Source organism: Acanthisitta chloris, unplaced genomic scaffold (genome assembly GCF_000695815.1).
Source record: "Acanthisitta chloris isolate BGI_N310 unplaced genomic scaffold, ASM69581v1 scaffold20872, whole genome shotgun sequence".
Lineage (NCBI taxonomy): Eukaryota > Metazoa > Chordata > Aves > Passeriformes > Acanthisittidae > Acanthisitta > Acanthisitta chloris.
Window position 1 is genome coordinate 11442 of NW_008659053.1, and position 20684 is coordinate 32125.

General features: G+C 39.1%; 1 protein-coding gene across 1 annotated transcript in view; it reads right to left on the bottom strand.

The window, feature by feature from the left end:
* The window catches only part of CWH43 (cell wall biogenesis 43 C-terminal homolog (S. cerevisiae)), a 25133-nt gene extending 5114 nt beyond the window's left edge, over window positions 1-20019 (bottom strand). The window contains exons 1-11 of the mRNA XM_009069258.1: window positions 19830-20019; window positions 15940-16060; window positions 15650-15804; window positions 14122-14323; window positions 13068-13156; window positions 10882-11136; window positions 7638-7763; window positions 5391-5470; window positions 4323-4428; window positions 2788-2923; window positions 1479-1628 (exon numbers count right to left, since the gene is read on the bottom strand). Of these exons, the coding sequence (XP_009067506.1) occupies window positions 1479-1628; window positions 2788-2923; window positions 4323-4428; window positions 5391-5470; window positions 7638-7763; window positions 10882-11136; window positions 13068-13156; window positions 14122-14323; window positions 15650-15804; window positions 15940-16060; window positions 19830-19983 (1574 nt within the window). The 5' untranslated portion in view covers window positions 19984-20019. The remainder of the gene's footprint in view (window positions 1-1478; window positions 1629-2787; window positions 2924-4322; window positions 4429-5390; window positions 5471-7637; window positions 7764-10881; window positions 11137-13067; window positions 13157-14121; window positions 14324-15649; window positions 15805-15939; window positions 16061-19829) is intronic.
* Window positions 20020-20684: the final 665 nt, after the last annotated feature.

Genomic DNA, 20684 nt, shown 5'->3' on the forward strand with positions numbered 1-20684 from the left:
AGGATTACACCAGAAAATGTAATCTTTTAAATGACACAGGCATGGTTATATTCCCACATTTTAAAAACACACCTCATTATCCAGTACTCTAAAGTCTATGCCACTGTAAGCAGCAGAAGGAAAAAAAACCAGATGAAAAACAAGCAGTTGTGTGCAAGATTTAATTACAAATTCATTCACCTCAAAACAGTCTAATTTGCACACATTTCCCACTTGTCTCCTTCTTTTAAATGACACAGGCATGGTTATATTCCCACATTTTAAAAACACACCTCATTATCCAGTACTCTAAAGTCTATGCCACTGTAAGCAGCAGAAGGAAAAAAAACCAGATGAAAAACAAGCAGTTGTGTGCAAGATTTAATTACAAATTCATTCACCTCAAAACAGTCTAATTTGCACACATTTCCCACTTGTCTCCTCTATCTTTACCTCATCTCTCTGTGAGGAGGGAATATAGGGCTGTGTTCTTCTACTTTGACAGACAGTTTCTCAGACAGGCAAGTCTAATCATCTGCATGAGGCACAGAATGCAATTCCTTCCTAGAGCTGAAACTGGGACTGATTTCTGACAACTATATTTGTTTAGTAAATGGGAAATCTATAAAAAACTTGCAGGTTTGGAGCAGTTTCTTTACAAGGGAAGGGAGTGAGATAAGAAAAATTTCTACTGCTTTCTGAGCAGCTTCGTGTTGTTATGTTCTGCATCCTGTCCACAAATTTGCCTCTCCATGAATTATAACAAATATTAAAAAAAATCCAAATCTCAGTACATAACTACAAACATACCAGATAGTGCAGCAAATATAACAGAAAATACAGCTACATGGAGCATCACAAAACTCTCTCATTAATATGCATTACACACAAGTAATCAAAACTTTGTTTTCAAGAACTGAAATAGTTACCTTAATCTTTTCCATCACATATTTTAGTTATTGGTATAATTTTGCCTTTCCAAATCCAGAGATCAGACTTCATATTTCCACTTGCATACAGTCAGAAGGACACTGATGGATAGTTTTGTTGCTGTTTCAACATTGTCCTTTCTTGGAGGTTTCGGATTCGTTACGTTTTATTTTAATCAATATGATTTTTCCACGAATGCTATCTATCTGTAGCCGTAACTATCTCTATAAGAGATCTGTTCCACATGCAGAAAGTCAGAAGGACACTGACCTGCACTGAGATGTATCTGTAGCCCTATTATTAGTTGTGATTTTGCAGAACTAGAGCATTAAACCTCTAGTAATTCAGATAGTAGGCTCAGCTGAGTTTTGCACGACACGTTTGTCCTACCTAAAAAAACACTTCAAAATTTTAAACCAGTAGCTGTGCCATAGTATTTCCTCAAATGTGCCTTGCTAGAACCAGTGTTACAGCAGCATATTTTAAAAGGTGCAAAAGAAATCCCAGATGTTCACAAATTATGTTACATGACGCTGTAGGACACGTGTGACAATAAACAAAGTACTAACTCTTCATTTCCAAAGTGGGCAACGACAAAATCAACCAGTTTCCCCGTGAAGTTGACAGTCAGGGAGATGGCAGGGGCAATCTCTCCCTCTGGGGATGGAAGGAGGTGATGGGTCGATTTTACAATCGGATACCTTGACAGTGCCATAATCCTGTGTATGAGAAGAGGCAAACAGTCACATTTTGTAGTTCACAAGCATCACAAGTGTGAATTAAGCAGGAGGCTAACAGTCACTGAACACAAACCATCAGACCAGAACACAAACCATCTCTAGAAGATTTTCCAGAATTTAGGTTTCTTCTAAAATACTATTTAAGCACATATCTGAAACTGTGTTATCAAATTAATTTCTACCCTAAGAAATATCATTCCATATACATGAAATCTTACAGCGAGCCTTTCATAATCTGTGTTTTTAACAAAACAGGATTTTATACTACCAGTAATTACAAGGTGTTTTATCAGGAGTAGAAGCAGGTAGAAATGCGTCTTTAAAGTGGGAGATTTCTCATTTTTTTCAGCTTCTGTTTGGAAATTTTGCATCAGGTTTTTAAAACTATTTCATGCATAAAATTTCAATAATTACTTTTCTGCCCCATTCTGCCTCACTTAAATAGACAGGCTCTGGAAGAGGAAAGGTACTAAATTCCCCTCATGTATGACAAAAATTAAATAGCCATTACAACATCACCAGGAAGCTCCATCTGCCACAGAGATCCCTATACCCCCCTGAAACAAAAGCCACGTCACAAGTCAGTATTTTTCCAGAGGGCAAAGGTATTCAAGGATTTGCAACTGGTAGTTGGTCAAGCATTAAAGTAAAATCAGACACAAAAAAAATGGTTAGACATGTGCCTTTCTATGCCCATTTCCCACCCTGCAGCACAAGCTGGATTTACTGAGTTCAAGTTTTCTATTACCTCCAGACACAGTTGCGTTTTCCAGCTGCTATCACATTTTAAATTCTAAATATAAAGTTCTCATAGCCCAATACAAAATAATGTGAAAAGGGAATCAGATACAGCACTTAAAATATAAAAATTGCAAATCTGTACATTAAGGGGCAGGATGCCATCACCAAACCCAAAGTAGCTTACAGGGGCAGGCACCAAAACCTGATCGTGTCTAACAATGAGAAAACTCCATCCACATTGCACTGTGATGCTAAGGAACAAAAGCCTCTTCCTAAAAGATAAGCTTCAACAAGTGATTATTATTTCAACAATTCTTTGCACTTGTTCTAGTGCAGTTAGTATTGGGCAGTGTATTTACATCTATTTACCATCACTGTGTGTGTAAAGATGACTCACCCCCAAGTGTGATCTCTTGTGCTGGGACCAAAATCTGTGTAAAATCCTAGTCTTTCTCCTAGCCACATTGTTGGATCATGGTTTCCGATGAATGGCTTAGAGGCATCACTCTCTATAATAGTGATAAAATCTGCTTCTAAAATGGGGAGGAAAAAAAAGAAAATATTTCCAAATTTATAACTGTTACCTATAAATGTGACATAAATTACAGAATATCATCATCATCCCTGTTAATTACACAGGGATGGACACAAGCCCTTCAGGAATCAATAAGGACAAATTAATGCTGGCGACAAATTCATGCCCAAACTTTTGGCCACTGCATGCCACACAACCTCTGATGAAGACATACTTCATGTCTGCTTGCCATAGCTCCTCCCTGGTGCATAACAAGAGACACATGAGACTGCACAGTACTGCTGGCCCTGCAGATACCTCCTGCAGACCACGTCAAAAGCATTAGAGATACTGTGCATACACAGGCTGACAGCACAGTAGTGAGTCTACTGCTTTCAGCCTGATGAACAAGCACTACACAGCACATCTGCACTTACTTTTATCTACCAAATCCTACTGTGCTCCAAAGGGTCCTGTGCAAGATGGAAGAGGCTGCTGTTGCCAAAATAATTAATCTGCCCAGAGCAACCTAGCACCAGCCCCAAAGCATGGTAACAGAAGAGTTTCCAGCTCCAGTGAATTGTTGGCTGTCCACAGCCACCTCACTCTCTCATGGCACTGTGGTCCCTCTCTGTTTACATGTGGAGGTGTGGTTTTGTCAGGGGAACATCACAGGCTCCCCTGTATTTTAGCTGCAGGATACAGGAAGAGCTATGTGGTCCCTCAAGGAACTGGCATCTAAGAAAGATCTGCCCATGCAATCTATGGGTGAACCATCCAGGCTCAGCTTGGGCAGCAGCTCAGTATTAACTACAGCAGCAACAAGTGCTCCCTACTTGCTGCCCCCCTTGGAGTGTTCTACTCTAGAAAGCAGATTCAGCAGATACTCTAGAAGCAGAGTCAGCACTTCATCTGTAGCCCTCCTACAAGGAATTAAGACTACTCCATGCAGCACCATTCTTAACAGAGAAGATCTTTTGCTTTTGAAATACCTTATTTAGCACTGTGAAAGCAATGTCAGCAAGGAAAATGGTAGCTCAGAATACTTTTAAGTGGATTCCTAGGTTTTATCTTCTATGTCATTAGCATACATGCTGATCACAGCAACAGTAACTGGCACCATTAAGAAGGGTTGGTGTTGAATCCCTTCAAGGCAGACAGAAGTACCAGTCACAAAAGCCATCACATGTTGCCTCTTCACTATTCCAACAGAGAGAATATGAGCCCAAGGGATGCACACCACCACACCTCTAAAGTCAACCTGTATCCTGAAGATGTTTTCTCTCTGAGAAAATCACTACTTGCAGGTTCATATGTTAATGCAAAAATGGGCTCAGTTACCCAGCAGGTGTTCTTACTTGTGTCTCTTCAGATGAACCCTCTCAATTAAAAACAAAGTGGGAAAAAAAAAAAGTTACCTGTCTGATTAAGCAAATTAGCTGATCCTTCCAAATTAGACCACCCTTCATTGTCATATGCAAATCTAAAAGGCCAGATCATAGCAGAGAAGTCTCTTTTTGGAACCTCAAAAATAAATGCAAAAAGTCAAGTACAATTTGAATTTTATGTATTATAGCTTTGCAGACAACGACATCAGATACAAAGTGTCATTAAAGACATGCGAGAAGAAATGTTTCTACCAATATATTTTCCTAATAAAGCTGTCAGGATTACAAAAGACCAAATTTACTATTAACAAAAGGAGAAAAGTCATCATAGTTACAAGTAATTTGTACAAGTAACAATAAATAAAGTAATATGAAAGAGACTATGCATTTTTTCACCCTAGTAAGAGGAGCTACTCACTTTTTTTCCCCACTATAAGGCACTACAAACCTGAATTAATTCTAAAAGGAAAGCCAACTGTATGTCTGCATGTGTGTATGAACCTAACACTAAACTTTGTGAGTGTTAAGCATCTTGGTACTATCATTGCAACACCTAACTTTTTTCAGATATAAAACTGGAATCTTCTGATCTTTATCCAATTTTCATAACAGACTAGACTAAGTCTAATCTAAGTCAACCAGCTTTTCAGAGAGTTTCAGTTCAGAGTTATACCTGTAAATATAGAACCACAGAATTCATTGATCAGGAAGGAACCTCACTAAGTTATCTGTTCAAACTTCCCCAACACGAGATCAGGCTGCTAACAACATTGTCCAGTCAAGTTTTTAATATAATTCAAATAAACTCATTTATGAAAGTAACATTCAAATTGAACATATGAGACAAGAATCTCGCAATTTTTCAGAATATATTTTTCTTTCACAGCAGCACTATAGACCTCCGAAGACTCAAACATTTCCTGTGTTCAGCATGAACTTACAAATTAAATTTTTGCATCTTCATTTCTGTGCTAGTTTTGCTGAATACTTGGGCACCAGTAGAAAGACTTCTCCAACACCTATTAACTTGCCTAGGCTATCACACACACATTTCACTGCATATTTGAGAGCTACCGTTTTCACAAACATGCTACTCACCCCTTGGCCCAGCTTCTTCTGGTATGTTTTATAGCGTAGACCCATTCCAAGCAAACCAACACCAACAAACAGCCACAATACTTGAAAAAGAAGAACACAGAAAAGCTGTTTTCAAAGCAATAAAAAGATAATGCTATTATTGCAGTTAAACAGAACAGGGTACACAATCATACTAAGGTGTGCTATTCATAGAATGACAAATGTGTACACTTACATTTCCACATATGATAACACCAGCCCAAAGCAGTATGCTTTAGAGTACCTACATGCATGCAGAATATCTATATGTGTGCAAATACACTTACATTCTCCAAAACACAACAGGCTGAGCAGGTAAAATATACCAAAACTCTTTGGAATAGTTATGTAAAAATGATATCTACTGAAGAATTCATTATAGAAGATGAGTAAGATCATCACGTAAACCTTTAAGTGTTTTTCTCTGTGTTGTACCTATGCATTTGTAAGTATGAAGTTTTGATTTTGCATTAATACAATGTGTGGAAAAAAAATTAGTTAGCTTTGCAAGCCTTTAGATGTTAGAAAGATGTGATCCCTGCTAGACCTCCAGAGTGGTCACAAATGACATTCTTGGAAAGGCACTGTGGCTTCACAAGCAAACTCAGAGCTTTCCCATTGCTCCTGTAGCCTTCCAAATAACCACAGTGGACACTTAAGAGCTCTCAACATTTGGCATATTGGAATTTGATGATCAAAGGCCCTTGAAGTTACTTCATTTACACAGTGGCATACACTATCTACAATCCAGTTTATTCTTTCATATCTTTAACAGATACGAAATTATTTTCATGCAAGTTTTCTGGAACAATTTTGTGTAAAAAATAAGTTTTACAATGGATAAATATAAACAAATATCATGGATTATGTCAGAAGAAAGGTCATGATGTTTACACTAGCACATGTCAAGCAATTTCATACTCTGCAAGATGCAAAGGGGCTTAAAGTTGCAGCTGAGAAACAATGCAAGTCTGGGCACGATGAGGAAGTACAAGAGGTACAGTTGAAATGTCACAAGATCAGCTGAGCAAGGGCTGTGCTTTGTGACAGGTAGTATTTTGAAATATTCACCCACTTTTGTGATCTCCAAACCTCTTGAACTGGTGCTCACATTGCCTTTGACACACAAACTCTCACGGGACACATTCTTCTGGCCCCTGAGTATACCGAGTAAAGACCTCCATAAAGATTCCAGAAACTGCCCTGAAGTGTTGTGAAGCACTATTGTCTCTGCTTTCCAGATGTGGCAAAATGTACACAAATGGCAAATTATTTGATCCAAAGTCACAGAATGAGAAAAGATGCAGAAATCTGAACCTTCAGCATCCTGACCTCTGCAGAGTTAGCATGCCTTAATGCCTAACCATTTTTTCCTTTACCAAATTTCACAATATTGACAGATCTTTTTCCTTAGGAAATGTAAGCTAACAAGGAAAACAAGTCTGGGGCTTAAATGACTGTAGAGAAATACTTGAAAACATTCGTAGGAATTCCTGATGTTTAGAAGCCAATTAAGTGATAAGATCTCAAACATTTGATTTTCGCTTCCCTTCAAAACATCAGGAAAAAAGCAGACCCCATACATTTAATCTGGAAAGCTGGGATCCCTAGGCATAGCTCACAGGCAGGAGAAGACCAAGGTTTCCTGAGGATAGGTCTGAACACACAGCAAGGCGTCAGGATTGGGTTGCTACATCAGCCACCACAGGCTTTGCAGAATGCCTCCTGAGGCAGGAGGGGTGGCACATTTTACAGCAGCTCTCCAAATCCCAGCACACTGCCAGCAGCTCACACAGCCCTAGGAAGGCTGTCACTCTGAATCTCTTCAAAATAGGCATACCAAATGGGCTGAGAAATCATTCATATCTTTTGCAGACACACTGTCACTCCCAAGATCCAGACAGGTCTCCTCCTCAGCCACCAAAATGAAAACACAAATGATGCTGAATCCATTCTCATCTTTTGGGTTTTGCCCAATTTTTGGTCTCCATTTTCCACACTCCATCAGGAATAGTTTCTGTCAGCTACAATCATGGTGAGTCAGTTCCTCCAGTTGTATATGCCACCATTAAACTGGAACTAGGGCAATACCAACTACAAGTCTGTCTCTAAAGCTAGCACCAAAAAACCATTTCTAAAACAACCAAGCAAATCAATCCACTATGTGATGCTTTTTCTTCAGACAGTATTCCTAGAGCCGTGGGAAAAAGGAAGTAAAATTATACTTACACAGTGTAATATAGTTTTTGCTCTTTTTGAATAGTGGCTTTTGATTGCTTTTCACTTCAAAGATAGAGCTAAGGTCTTTCTTGGGTCCTGTTAGAAAGTCTACCCCAATACATAACATTACAAAACCTGTAAAGATATAAGTCATTAGTTTTTTCATAGAGCTTTAACATATTAAACATTGCTCAGAAACACATCATTTATAAACTCACAGCTGTTGTGTCACATTCAACCTTATGGCTTCAAAATCAGAGATGATTCAAAGCACACATGCAGTTAAATGCCATTTCTAATGTAGCAATGCAGGAGCTATAAGATTTATTGATAGAGAAGATGCTACTTATTGTGACAGTATTCATCTCAACCATTCTTGCAGCACTTCAAAAATTTTTGCTTTAAATTGTTGTACTTATTAATACATGCCTTGCTTCCAACCGAACGAGCTAGTGACATTAAACATGCCACTAATGATAAATATTTCAAAAACTTACTTAAAAATAGTGTATTGCAATAAGAATGCAAAGCTAAAAGATTGTTTAGGATGCCATTGAACACCTGTTTCCCACAAAATTAATGAAGTTCAAAATTACATTGCTGTGAGTTTTTTCCAAATAAGCTGCTACTAAGACTGAATACACCTGCAACAGCCTTATTCTGCTTGCTTTGTGCTGCTGACTGAAGAGCAGACCTATAGTAAGAGTATCTAGCATATCTACCCTTCACATTATGAACTCTATTTTGGACTACAGTGAGCTCCAAAATACAGTCAATCAGGTCTTTCAGGCTAATGCAACTTACAGCTGCTCATGCTTTTCCTTTACAGCCCCTTAGCCTGCACTGTCAGGCAAAGTCTGATTTGCAGTACAGTTCCAGGGTGTTATGTCTGAAAAGTTAGCACATGGCAGATAAATGATGCTAAAATCCTTCCAAGCCCCTATTAATGGCTACAACTCAGCTCAGCTCACTGTTTCCAAAGTTTACCAGAATTAACCTGGACAAGTTACACCTACATATTACAGAACCTTAACACAACAGCTTGATGAAAAAGTACATTGTTGATTGTATATCTATTCTCTTTGTAAATGAACTGCTCTATCACCAAGACGGAAGTAACACGTTGTTTCTATAGGAAGAACAAAAGTAATTGCTCAATGCTTTGTTCTAGGACAGCGTAAGCAAACTGCAGCAGGTTGGGAGGCCAATTTAACTTGGCAACAAGTTGTACCTTGCACTCCAGAGCCAACTCTGTGTTTTAAGAACAGACAAGTAAACACACCTATAGATAGAATTTGAAAGCTGGTGAGCCACTTCAGTGCACTAACTGCTGCAATAAATGGTGATGGTATCTTTCCAATAAATAGTTCAGACTAATAGTACAAGGTCTTTTCCCAGCCCATACGAGATGAAGGATGTAATTACCTTCAAAGAACACATGGGAGGATAATGAATTGGGCAAGAGCTCTGCTGGAGAAGATACATGTCCTTAATATCTTTGTGGCACAGTTAATTAACTATCGAAGCCGTGTTTTACTTCAGAGTTATTGCTGACAATGAAAGAACCATGACTCCGTATTTCACTAGTGCCCTTACTTGTTACATTAGCTGTAGTGAAAGTTTGCAAACCAGGACGTTGGGTCTAGTGCAATGAAGAAGGAAGTGCACACAAAGCCTTGCTGAAGGACAGACTGATTCAAAGTCATTAAAGTTATTGAAGACCAGGAATTTGACCCCTCAGCATTATATCCCATCACAGTGAAGCAGCACAAAAGTTTTGAATATAATGATCTTACTTTCATTGTCAGTTTTCCTGGTGCAGTTCCCTACCCAAAGAGCAGCAAGAGAAAGTCAGGGTATTGGAGAAGAGGAGAAAGCAAGAAATAGCACTTGCACCTGAAAGAAACCAGAAGAAAACAAGCAGTTTGCCAGAAAGCCAAGCTGTAAGGGTAGAAGCACAGCAACAAATGCACAATCTCATGGTATAATTTGCAAATCTTTGATAAGCAATGGGATGGTATCAAAAAGGCAGAAACTGGATTCTCAGGTGGAATTTAAACTCATGCAGTGCCATCAGCTGAGATGGGTTCAGTTCACACTTTCATTTTACCAAAGAGAAAGTTAAGGTCATCTCTGTGTTACTACCCAGTGATCATGCCAGGTAAATTAATTACAAGTGTGTATTTCAGAGACAGTAACAGAGAGGCATTTTATAGAAAATCTCTTCTTTTGTCATAGCATTACTCAAGAAAGGATGTGACACTCCTCTACCACATCCTTTCTTATATCACTTCAAAAAATAAAATTTAATTATCTAAGGTAAGTGTTTCTACAGACTCCCCAGAGTGCATTCAGAACAAAAAAAAACTACAATAATGGAATGGAGTTCTCCTCAAGACATAACAAATTGAAACCCTTCATGTGATTGCTGTAATATAAGAAACACATATGGAGAGTAAGAAATCAGAGTGACAGTGGTTGCAAAGACATTTTATGAAATCTAAAACCATTGGCATGACAAGTAAAGAGCAGCATTATTAATCCCTTCAAATAAAATAGGGACTAATGTGTCACATTTTAAAAATGTGCCACACAATGCTCCCAAGACAGTGTTTGGCATTACTTATACGTAGTTGGGGAAATATGCTACAGAAACATGTTAGTACCCATTGAGAAAATAATTCTGGAGACAAAACCAGGAAGGGCTGATTTCATTTCCACATCCCCACCCTCATCAAGGGATCATTTTGCTAAAGCCTTTGTATTTGCTCATTTCAATTCTTCCTTGTTTGCAAATACCTAACAGTTTATTGTTTTTCCCTCCTCATGCTGCACTTAGCTCTGCAGAGCTCTGCGGGGCTCAGTAATACACTGAATTATGTTACAGTCCCAGTAACTACACTGTTACCAGAGGTACCACAGTGCTCCCTTGGGTAACTGGCATATAGCTGCATTCACCCCCTGGATTGCAGCAATGTTTTTAGGCTGAGTGATTAACAGATCTCTTCCTCTGTTGTGCACTGAGTTACCAGACATCTTTTCACTTTGTCATTTTCCCTCAACTGAATTCCGTGTTCTGTCCACATTTTAGACTATTTCCAACAGTCAATATGCCTCATTGAAACTCTTACCACAGTAAGCCAAACAGCAACTGAGCATTTGGAAAGACTCTTTACAAAAACTAGATACATTTCACAAGCCTGGCTGAGGCTAAAGCAAGCATATTTGTATTTGTTCACAGTCACAAATGTACCTAGAAGAAGATGGGAACTTTCTCTAACGTAAACTCCTCCAGGTACAAATTTATAAGCTGTACACCATACACAGAAGAATAATTCAAGAACATAGGCAAACATGGCTGTACTCATGGCTTTGCCAGGATGGAGACAGCTAGCAAAGCGTCCAGCTAGCTGAGGCCACACACACATTGTAAAGATACCAAGAATGTTGCCTGCAACAGCAGCACTCCAGGTGTGTAAATAAAGGAGACCAGCTGAAGATGCTAAACCTGTGAAGGAGACAAAAGAATAGGGTAAGTCTCAGTCAGGTGTATTATCTGCCACATTCATTTTCACATTCTATCTGGGAAAAGCAGAGACTGGCAAATATAACTCTGCTTTGCAGCCATGAAAACTGCATCACTAGAAGGACAGTTATTCACAATAGCCAAAGACAGTCTCTTACTTGTCCCAATATCTCATTCTTTTAAAGATTGTCTATTCAGCTGAAAACTGCAGCAAAAAGATTGCAAATATGAAGAGCCAAGACTGAACAGTTTTTCTTATACAGAGCTCTCCCAGAACAATAGAGGGATGATGCAGTTTTTAAGACATTAACAGGTTTGCCTGTTATGACCCTCCTTTAGCATAATACAGAAAGAATCAAATAGGTTAATGTCAAAACATCTTTCCCTCATCTTCTCTCCCTGTGGATAACCATATGATGGGCAAGAAAACAACTATTAATCTTTTATTAACTGAAGGACCTTGATTCACCTCACTGTCTTTGATTTGAGGATTTGACCACAAACAGAACACTGATAACCACAGAAATTCTCTATAGCAGGACAGCTTCATTTTCAAATGTTATTGTAGGCAAGAATGTGTACTAACTTTCACACTGTGATAGCAAAGGTATCAAAACAATTTCAATATTTTACTCATATGTCAAGGTTATGAGCATTTTAGAATACATTGCTTGAATAAACTAAAGAACAATTCTGTACTTGTTTTAAATTAGCAATATGTGTACATCAAAAAGCTCATACACATATTACGATCTGCACACACATTTCTAAAGACTAACACCTGAACCAAAAAGGCAAATTATTTGGGCAACTGATGGTTTAAGCATTGGCAACTCTTGTGCCTTTACTGTGACATTCGTGATAGTTGGTATTTTATTTTGATTCCTGACTAGGAGAAACTCAATTTATATTCAATTTCTTGTCGTCAGTGTTGTGGGCAATGACTTGAAAGTGCCGGTTCTTAAGTGCTCCAAAGGAGAGGGTGAATAATAAAAAGGCCCAAAACATAATTTGTCATTTCCTGTGGTTCCTGCATTGTGATATGCCCCAATTTAATATCAAACACTTGTAGGAATTACTGCTTTGTCTTCTTGATATAAAAGATCCACAAATAGACAAAATAGACAAAAGGACAAAAATAGAAGCAGATTTGGGGAAGGTTTAACAGCATTTATACTACTAAACTTCACTCAGATGGGGCTATGAATTAAACCAAGCAGCATCCATCCATTCCTGATGAGAAGGTATGAAAAACACACTTCTCCACAGTTCAAGAGCAGAATTATTTTTGTCTCCTCCTACTTGCTCCATGCATTACTTGCTCCAGAGCATAATGGATGCCCAGATCCAGTACTTGACTCCCACTTCTCACCACCTAAGACCCACTGTATGCAGACTGCTTCACAAATTCATTTCTCCAGCACACCTGCTTTGATGCTCATACTATTTTACTACCTGGAGATCTTGGCAACTAAGGAGTCAGAAGGCAAGCTCTGGGTGAACTGCTCTCTAAAGTCGTTTTGCCTCCTATGGAATTGAGAGGCTTTTGTCACCTCAACCCCATAACCCTCAGTGTAGCCTCATCATAGATTGATTAAGGTTGGAGAAGACTTTTTAAATCATCTAAGCCCAACCATTACACAATGCAGATGGTGAGCAACGAGACACTACTGAAGAGAGCAGAACGTCAACAGAGGCTTCTGAAGAGAACAGCAGTGCAACAGCCTGAAGATTTGGCCTGTCATCCTTAGTCAGCTGGTCAGACATGTATACTACAGTCAGCAACTGAGAAAAAGAGGCTTTGATTAGCAATTAGCAATTAGCAATTTTTAAGATGTGCTGTAAGGCCAGAGGGCTTGAGTAAATGGTATAAAGTAACAGAAATGAAAATTCTGCTCAGGATTTGCACCTACCTATGAGAAACCACACAAAACTGATGATAGAAGACCAGCTCCAAAATGAAAGCATCAGTCCATGAGCCAGGCCCAACAGAACTGTACCTCTAATACAACAATAAGGAAATTAAAGTCATACAACAACATGATTTCATAAACACCTGGCATTGAAAAAGAAACTTCTAGACATGCAGACAAGGATGTTTGGTAGCATTTTATAATCCTGTTCCTTTAAGAGCTTAATTGAGCACACATTATCTTTACCTCACACCTCACTACATTTTCTCCCCTTTATTGCATGTAAAAAACATTTAGTTGAAAATAATGGCGGTTTATTGTAACATGTAAGTGAGCTATGTTCAGTAGCAGCAGCAGTTCACTGAAATACTGGGTACAAAAGGCAGAAAGAACTCAGAAAATAACAGGGAGGAATCCACCCCTATCAGAATTATTTTCTTCACATCAAATAAGAGATCCTAACATGTAACATTGCTATCAGTCTTGGGTAGCTCTTTTGTATAATGATTCCAAATCATCAACTCCATCACCTGCCATACACATAGTTGATTCAGAATAACTAGTCTGGTCTCTTTCCAGATTTCAGAACCTGAGTGAACAGCACTAAGACTACATTCTTACTAACCAAAACTTCTACAGAAATAAGTCTTCTAACATTGCACACAGTTTACTTATGTGTATGTATCTCTGATCATCTCCTCTCAGGTCAACTGCTAGACTAATTTACTGTATGTTATAGTTGCACTGCACTCCTAAGTCCTTGAACCTCAGTCCTAATTTAAAAATTGTTTTGCAGTGTTGCAAATCAAGATTTTATTGCTAAAATAAAAACCATTCTGAATTAGAAAATTTTAAGACTTATTGGTGCAGACACAATGCTCAAAAATATCTGAATTCAAGAATGAATCCATGAGTCCTCTGTGTGAAGTAGCTTGTCCCCACTTTATTCCAAATTCTTATACTATCATCTCTTTGAGTTTTAATTTGTCACCCACTACAGCACTGGCATTTGATTACAATTTTGTTTAAAGAATAATAATGAAAATCCACTTACCCATATGGATTAGGATCTGGACCTGTATGTGGATGTCCACTTACAGCCCATCTAGAAATTATCGAGACCTCCCCAAATATCCACAGGGTGAGGAACATGAGGCTGCCAAAAGCAATCCCTGATAAAAGCCAATGAGGGTGGGAAGCAGTCTCTCTAACCACATTACCAGTTTTGTTTGCTTCGTGTTTCCTCTTGTCTCCACCTAGAATAAGAATAGAAATACAGCTGAGCAAACTGTCAAATCCTATTAGCAAGAGTTACTGAGAACAAGAAATAGCCAAGATCACAAAATTACCAGAAAAAATTACAGACACAATAGCTAACTTATCTGATCAGTCATGGAAATTTGTAAGACAAGAAAAACTAAAAATATCTGACAACAATCCTAGGTCTGCCAGGGAAACCTACTCACCATAAATGTATAAAAATGGCAACCTGCCCATTTGATTATTCTTCATACTACTGGAATTTAAATTATTAAATCAGCTTTGCAAATCAGCAGAAAAGTTATTAGAATTTGTTCAGAGGATTCTGTTCTCTGAAACTCTAAACTCTGATAAGAACAAAACCTGACACTTTCAAATAAGCCAGAAATAAACTCCCTTCCTTCTCATTTTTCCATGCACTTTAGATCCTCTCTCATCTAATGAGAAAGCAGCACCTTTAATTGCACAGACACATGTCTTTGTCACCTACAAAGGAGTCAGATTTCCTTCCTAACCTCTTGCAGTAGATTCCCTTTCTAAATTCTTATGAAAGTTCAAGCTTAATTTATGTCATGTGCAAGTCTACAAACAATATGCATAATGCCAATTTATACCCACTTACACATAGATAAGGTTTTATCTTTCAATTAATTCATTCAGGTTATACTGAGAAGGTAGAAGCTTCTGAGGATTTAACATGAGCTGCCTGAACTAACCAACTCAGCCATGCTGTCTTCCTTGGCAATACTACCTTCACAATTTTCAAGGGAGCTTAGCCTATGTCAGCCCATGCTGCCTGTGTACTTTGGCCAAACACTCCAAGAATTCAGGCACATTTTGACCAGGACAACTTGTCCACTCTTCCCAATCAGTCTGCATATTTTGACACATCAGCTGTTCCCCAGCTTTGTCCTGTCTACCCTTTTCTGTCAAAAGATATGCACTGGCAGAGACACTCAGAGTGCAGACTGAATTAAGAAAATAACAGAAATAACACAGATATTTCACATTGGAATGAGGATAACCCATTCTGGTTTTACTGGCCTAGCTTATGCCTTTGTTTGTGTTACTGTCTCATTATTGACACTGCAATTAGTTGGCAGTTCCAACACCAACTTGCTACAGCTTGTATGAATTGAAACACCAGTTCTGCTGTGTTATGGGCAGATGGAAGTACCCCAAGGATTCCAGTGCCTGCAGTGCTCATGCATCAAGTCTGAAAACAGACCATACTGGGGAGAAAGCCTCAAAGAATCAAAACCCAGTGACACATATAGTTTAGGTTGTTTTCATAATTGTCACCTTTGCTTTAATATGCTTACCTGAGTATATTCGCTCCAATGCTGCTATAAAACCAAATGCCAGTATGACAGTATTGGCAGCTTGTGAGCTCCAGACTGGGTTTAGTGATGTATACCAGATGCGAAGAACAAGGAGGATTATCTTGCCTAGCATGAAGCCCCATATCCTGATGAACCTGTAAGAATCAGTTTTTGAAACAGTGAGGCATTTGAGAGGGAAAAAAAAAAAATCTTAACTTCTAGGGGATTAAAAAAAAAAAAGAAAAAAAAATCTTTTGGTATGAAGAAATTCCATCAGTATAAGAAAATACCTTTGTAAACTGTTTCCTGACCACCATGTTACTGTTTGAACCAGGAGTGAGGAAGAAACACCAGCAGACAAGATGAACAGTCTAATTGAAGCATTTGGTGCCTGGTATGATGCTAAGCTTCCTACAAACAAACACACACAGACAGGGGTTGCTTTAATGAGCAGTAGAGATCAGGTAATAAGGATTTCCTGTGCATTCCACTGTGTTATTCTTTTTCTTCAGACAGTATTCCTAGTTCCACCCTGCCTGTAATTTGAATGGCTACACCATTCACCTGAAAACACAACACAACACATGTTTTTACCAAACCAAAGAAATGTAGGTGTGCATAGAAACTGGGTGTATATGACTTTCTAGCAGTTATCACTTTCAAGGGGAAAAAAAAATGGCATGCAGCAATTATTCACGACCACAGTCATTGCCTTAATTTAAGTACTTACAGTGATTGATCGAATAAATAGGACATATGGATAAAATGTCTAAGCATACAGATATTCCTGAACTGTGCACTTACATAACTCAAAAGTCATAAAGCTTTATGGACGGTGACTGCTCCTTTCTAAAAAAAGATTTGACTTTTGCTACAGTGCACTTATAAAAGTAGTCTATTGTGGTAAAAAACAAGTTCTTTACTAGAAAGGAGCAGTCACCATACATTGCACAAGGATTAGTAGGCAATAGCCTCAGTGGGTGTGAACAAGGCTTTCTCTGGCCCAGTATCTAGTCTCAGATTGGTCACTACCAGCCTGTGTCAACTTATTACTGAAAACTGTCACTCTCCCAGTCACTGAAAAAGAGTGTGCACACATATCTTCACCATTTCCCAGGGCACAGTCACCTCACCTTATCAGCAGTTTTAAACTCTGCGAGCTTGTTTCCAATTCAAGCCACTGTGGGTCACACACATTCTCATAAACTCAGTCAGTGTGGCAAATGCTGGCACAGGACCAATGACAAACAGCAGGAGAAGCAGCATTGTTATGCTACCAGCCATTTGCTAAGCAAGTATGAGTCAAACTTGAAGATGTTAAGCAAGAAAGGTCAGAAATGGAGCTGCCAATCCCAGCAGTGCGTGCTAGGAATCCTTCAACTCTATCTGCTCATTCTGCTCAGAGTAAAAGATGCAAAGCTTAGAGCCAAGATGACAAAATGAAGTCAATGTGAAAATGTGCTGGTGTGGACTTTTAGCAGAGGATGTGTGTACAGCGCACAGAGATTGCTGTCACTATGTTGTGCTGGCAATCCGTAACTGCCTCTTCAAATCTTTCATCACTTGTGCTACCCTGATTAAAGCTAGCATGGGTTTGCCAACTTGCAGCAGACACACCTTTTGTTGCTGAGCAAGTACACCCAAGACATCTATTCAAACATGAAAGCTTAAAATTTACTGGGTATTGTCTGAAGACAAAGATTCAAATAGACACTACCACGGGGTAGTTTCCTGCTGTTCATTTTTAAATAGAACACAAAATCAAGTAGTATGAAAGGATACAGAAATTAAAAGCTTCAGAGAAAATAAATATTCCTGGCAAGGCAAAAAGAAACAAGACAACCCCCCAACCCTACCCCCCTAAATATTCTGATTTTAGCTAAGCAGGAAGAGTTTTCAGATTTTGTGATTGTGAAATTGAAGACTGAGTATTTCCAGTGGAATGGGGTGGAGCATGCATGGGGTAGATTGCTCTGCCTGATTGTTCAACAAGCCCCAGAGGAAGGCAACAGCCTTTCTGAGAAGGGAAAAAGATCAAAAAGAGATTGAAACAAAGTGTCTAGGTATGAAGGAGGAAAAAATCCAGGAAGAATTGAGAAGCAGGAGAAACAGTGGCAGAGTATAATGAAAAAGACCTAACATAAAAGACAAAATGAAGTGATGAGTAAAAAGATATATATGAAAAGCTTGAAAGCCCAGTGCTGCCTGTGCAAAGGCATCCACATACCCTGAGAACCTGCAATAGGAAGGCAAGTACGGTGAGGGTTAGCACTGACTGCTAAACTTGCTGGAGACAAAGAGGGCGAGGAACATGCTCTTGCATCTTGCCCAAATTCTAATGCTCACTGTAGGGCAACAGGTAAAGAGAATACAGAGTAAGTACAGCAGAGCTGGGAGAGAATAATGGTGCAGACTTGCCGAGGGGTGGACAATATTGAGAGTATTTCAGAGATGGAAACAGCAAGGGGATATGGACACTGAGGGAATGGCTCCTGTTCAGGCAGGAATGATTGAACAGATTGTCTGCACACAGCAATATCCAGGTTAGCCCAGGCTGAGGATGCACACAGCTTCAGTCTCCTCATGCCCTGAGTTTTTCCATCACCACCAACACATCTCTGCCTCAGATTACTGCTGAAGGAGCTTGCTTTTTTTTTGTAGCTAATACCTTCAGGAGCTTGTGATGCAGGTGAAGCAAACAGGCATAAACCAACAGACTTTACACACCATTATATGCCTGTCACTGCTCTTTACTTAGTAGAACAAAGACACTTTTAGGTGATTTCCATCTCTTTTGGTAAAGTGAACTAGTAAACACAGCAAGGTAACCCGAAGGGCTAATCCTAAATCAACATGGGAAATTTTGTGTTACTGTGACATCTGAAGGAAGGCAAACTGCAATTTTAAATGCTTACACTTATTACTAGTTTCTAAATCAGGATGTCTTACAGAAAGAAATACACTGAACATTGCTGCAGGAAGATGAAGTAGAAGATTCTGCTCAAAGAATAGCTTACTAGAATAAAAACAAACAAAACCAACGACAACAAAAAAACCAAAACAACAAGCAAAGTATATAAAAAGAAAAGTATATACTGGGAAGTCTGAAAAGTGTATCATGGGAAGAACAGAAAAAAAAGAAAAGAACACAGTAAAACTATTCTTCATCAAAATCAATGACACCACAATCTATGTTCAGTTCTAGCATCTTTCTAGAGATAAAGAACAAGAATTCTTTTTTTTTCTTAATTACGCAGGGGAAGTAAATAAGGTGATCCTGTTCTGTCTTTGAACAGTAAAAGAGGAAAACTATACGGAAAGTAATTCTCTGATTATCATCTTATACTGACAAATGAGGAGCCAGGAACTGCTACTTCTGAAACACATCACTCAGCAGCAGCATCTTCACCTCCACAAGGGATGGAGACCCTTGTCTCCTCCTAGCTCATCCAGGTCTTACAAACTCATCAGCAGTAACTTGCTCCTGAATGTAGCTGTAGCTGCCAAACCTTCTTCCAATAAACTTTCAGAAAATCAGCAAGACCTAAGATTTGCATCTTCAGTTAGCTGAAGACCAAAGAGAGAACCCCAGCAAGTCTTGATTTATGGAGGAGCATGTGGGATGGGTAGTGGGGCAGCTTTATCCTGAATTTAAGATCAAACTCTTCCTGTGCAAGTGACAGTATAAGAGTCATTCCACATTTAGGATGAGCTTATAACCCCATCAATATGCTACAGGCGTATAGATAGATTTAATTTTTAAGATGTATTCCTAAAAGAAAAAAAAGCCTCAGAAATTAAGTCTACTGAAAAGAATGTTTCACTCAGAGCAGATTACTTTTATAATGGCACCAAGCTGTTGTGTATGTCTCATCCCTGCCCATTGTCACAGACACAGAACTGCTATACAAAAAAAAACACCTGCTCTGTCAATCTCTGTGTGATACTGAAAAGATCTTTCCTATTGGACATGACTTGTAATAACCTAAAAGCAATAAAAGTGAAATGAGGTTTTCCTTTAATTATGCAGTACTAGTCTAAATCCCAGTGCAATGAGTAGGGGGAGAGAGAACCTCTTGTTCCTTTTCATAATCATCTGAATTTTAAGGCGATTTGGAATGTTTGTTCTTACGCCTTGATACCAAGATGGAATCTATAACTCACTACAGTGTGTACTTACCAACCATAGTCAATCTCAGAAAAGCTAAGATGTACTTATTGTTAGCCAACCTCCAAAAAGGGCCAATTGTCAAGAATATTGGTGAAAAGAAGGCAACAGCAAAAACTTCTAGGCCCGTGAGTGCCAGGGTCTGAAGGGGGAAGTAGTAGATCATTGGTGGCAGTGCATGGTAAAGAGACCAAGAAATGTAGCCTAAAAACAAAGAGAAAAAAACGATCATATATTTTCAAAAGCAAGGTTTCCTGGAGATGACTTTAAAAATATCATTTTATACTTGCACATGTAGACCACCAAGTATATTCAAAAGCAGTTCAAGCAACAACAGCCACTTTCTGTGAACAAACACCTGCTGTTTCAAGTTAAACAAACACATTTTCCCAGGAAATAGAATGATGAGAATAGTGCAGCTCTTTCCCCATTCAGACAGTAGATCCTACTTTGATCCTCAGTGAGGAAGTAGTTAACCCTCAAAGGGTTAGTGTTGAGAGGGAACAATCCTGCTCCATACGCAGTCCACCCAAAGCCTCGAGGGTCTTCAAAGGCGAAAAGAATTGTGCTAGTAAATCGTTGTGCCGGTCTCCCCTGGAGAGGCACCTTATCTGGGCACTCCAGCACGGCGCTCTGAGTTTCTGCGTGTTTTGCAGGAGAAGCACCGCGCGGCCGAGCCCGCAGCGCCCTGACTCGAGCGGGGCAGCACAGCCGGCTCTGCACCTCTGCCCAGGGCAGCAGTAAATCCTAGGCTGAGCCAAGAGATAAAAGGCATTCCAGCACCAGAGGGGAAAAAACCCCCCCACGAAGAACATTCAACAGTGCCCACTGCGCACCCATTTTCAGCGGAGCATCTTCCCATCGACG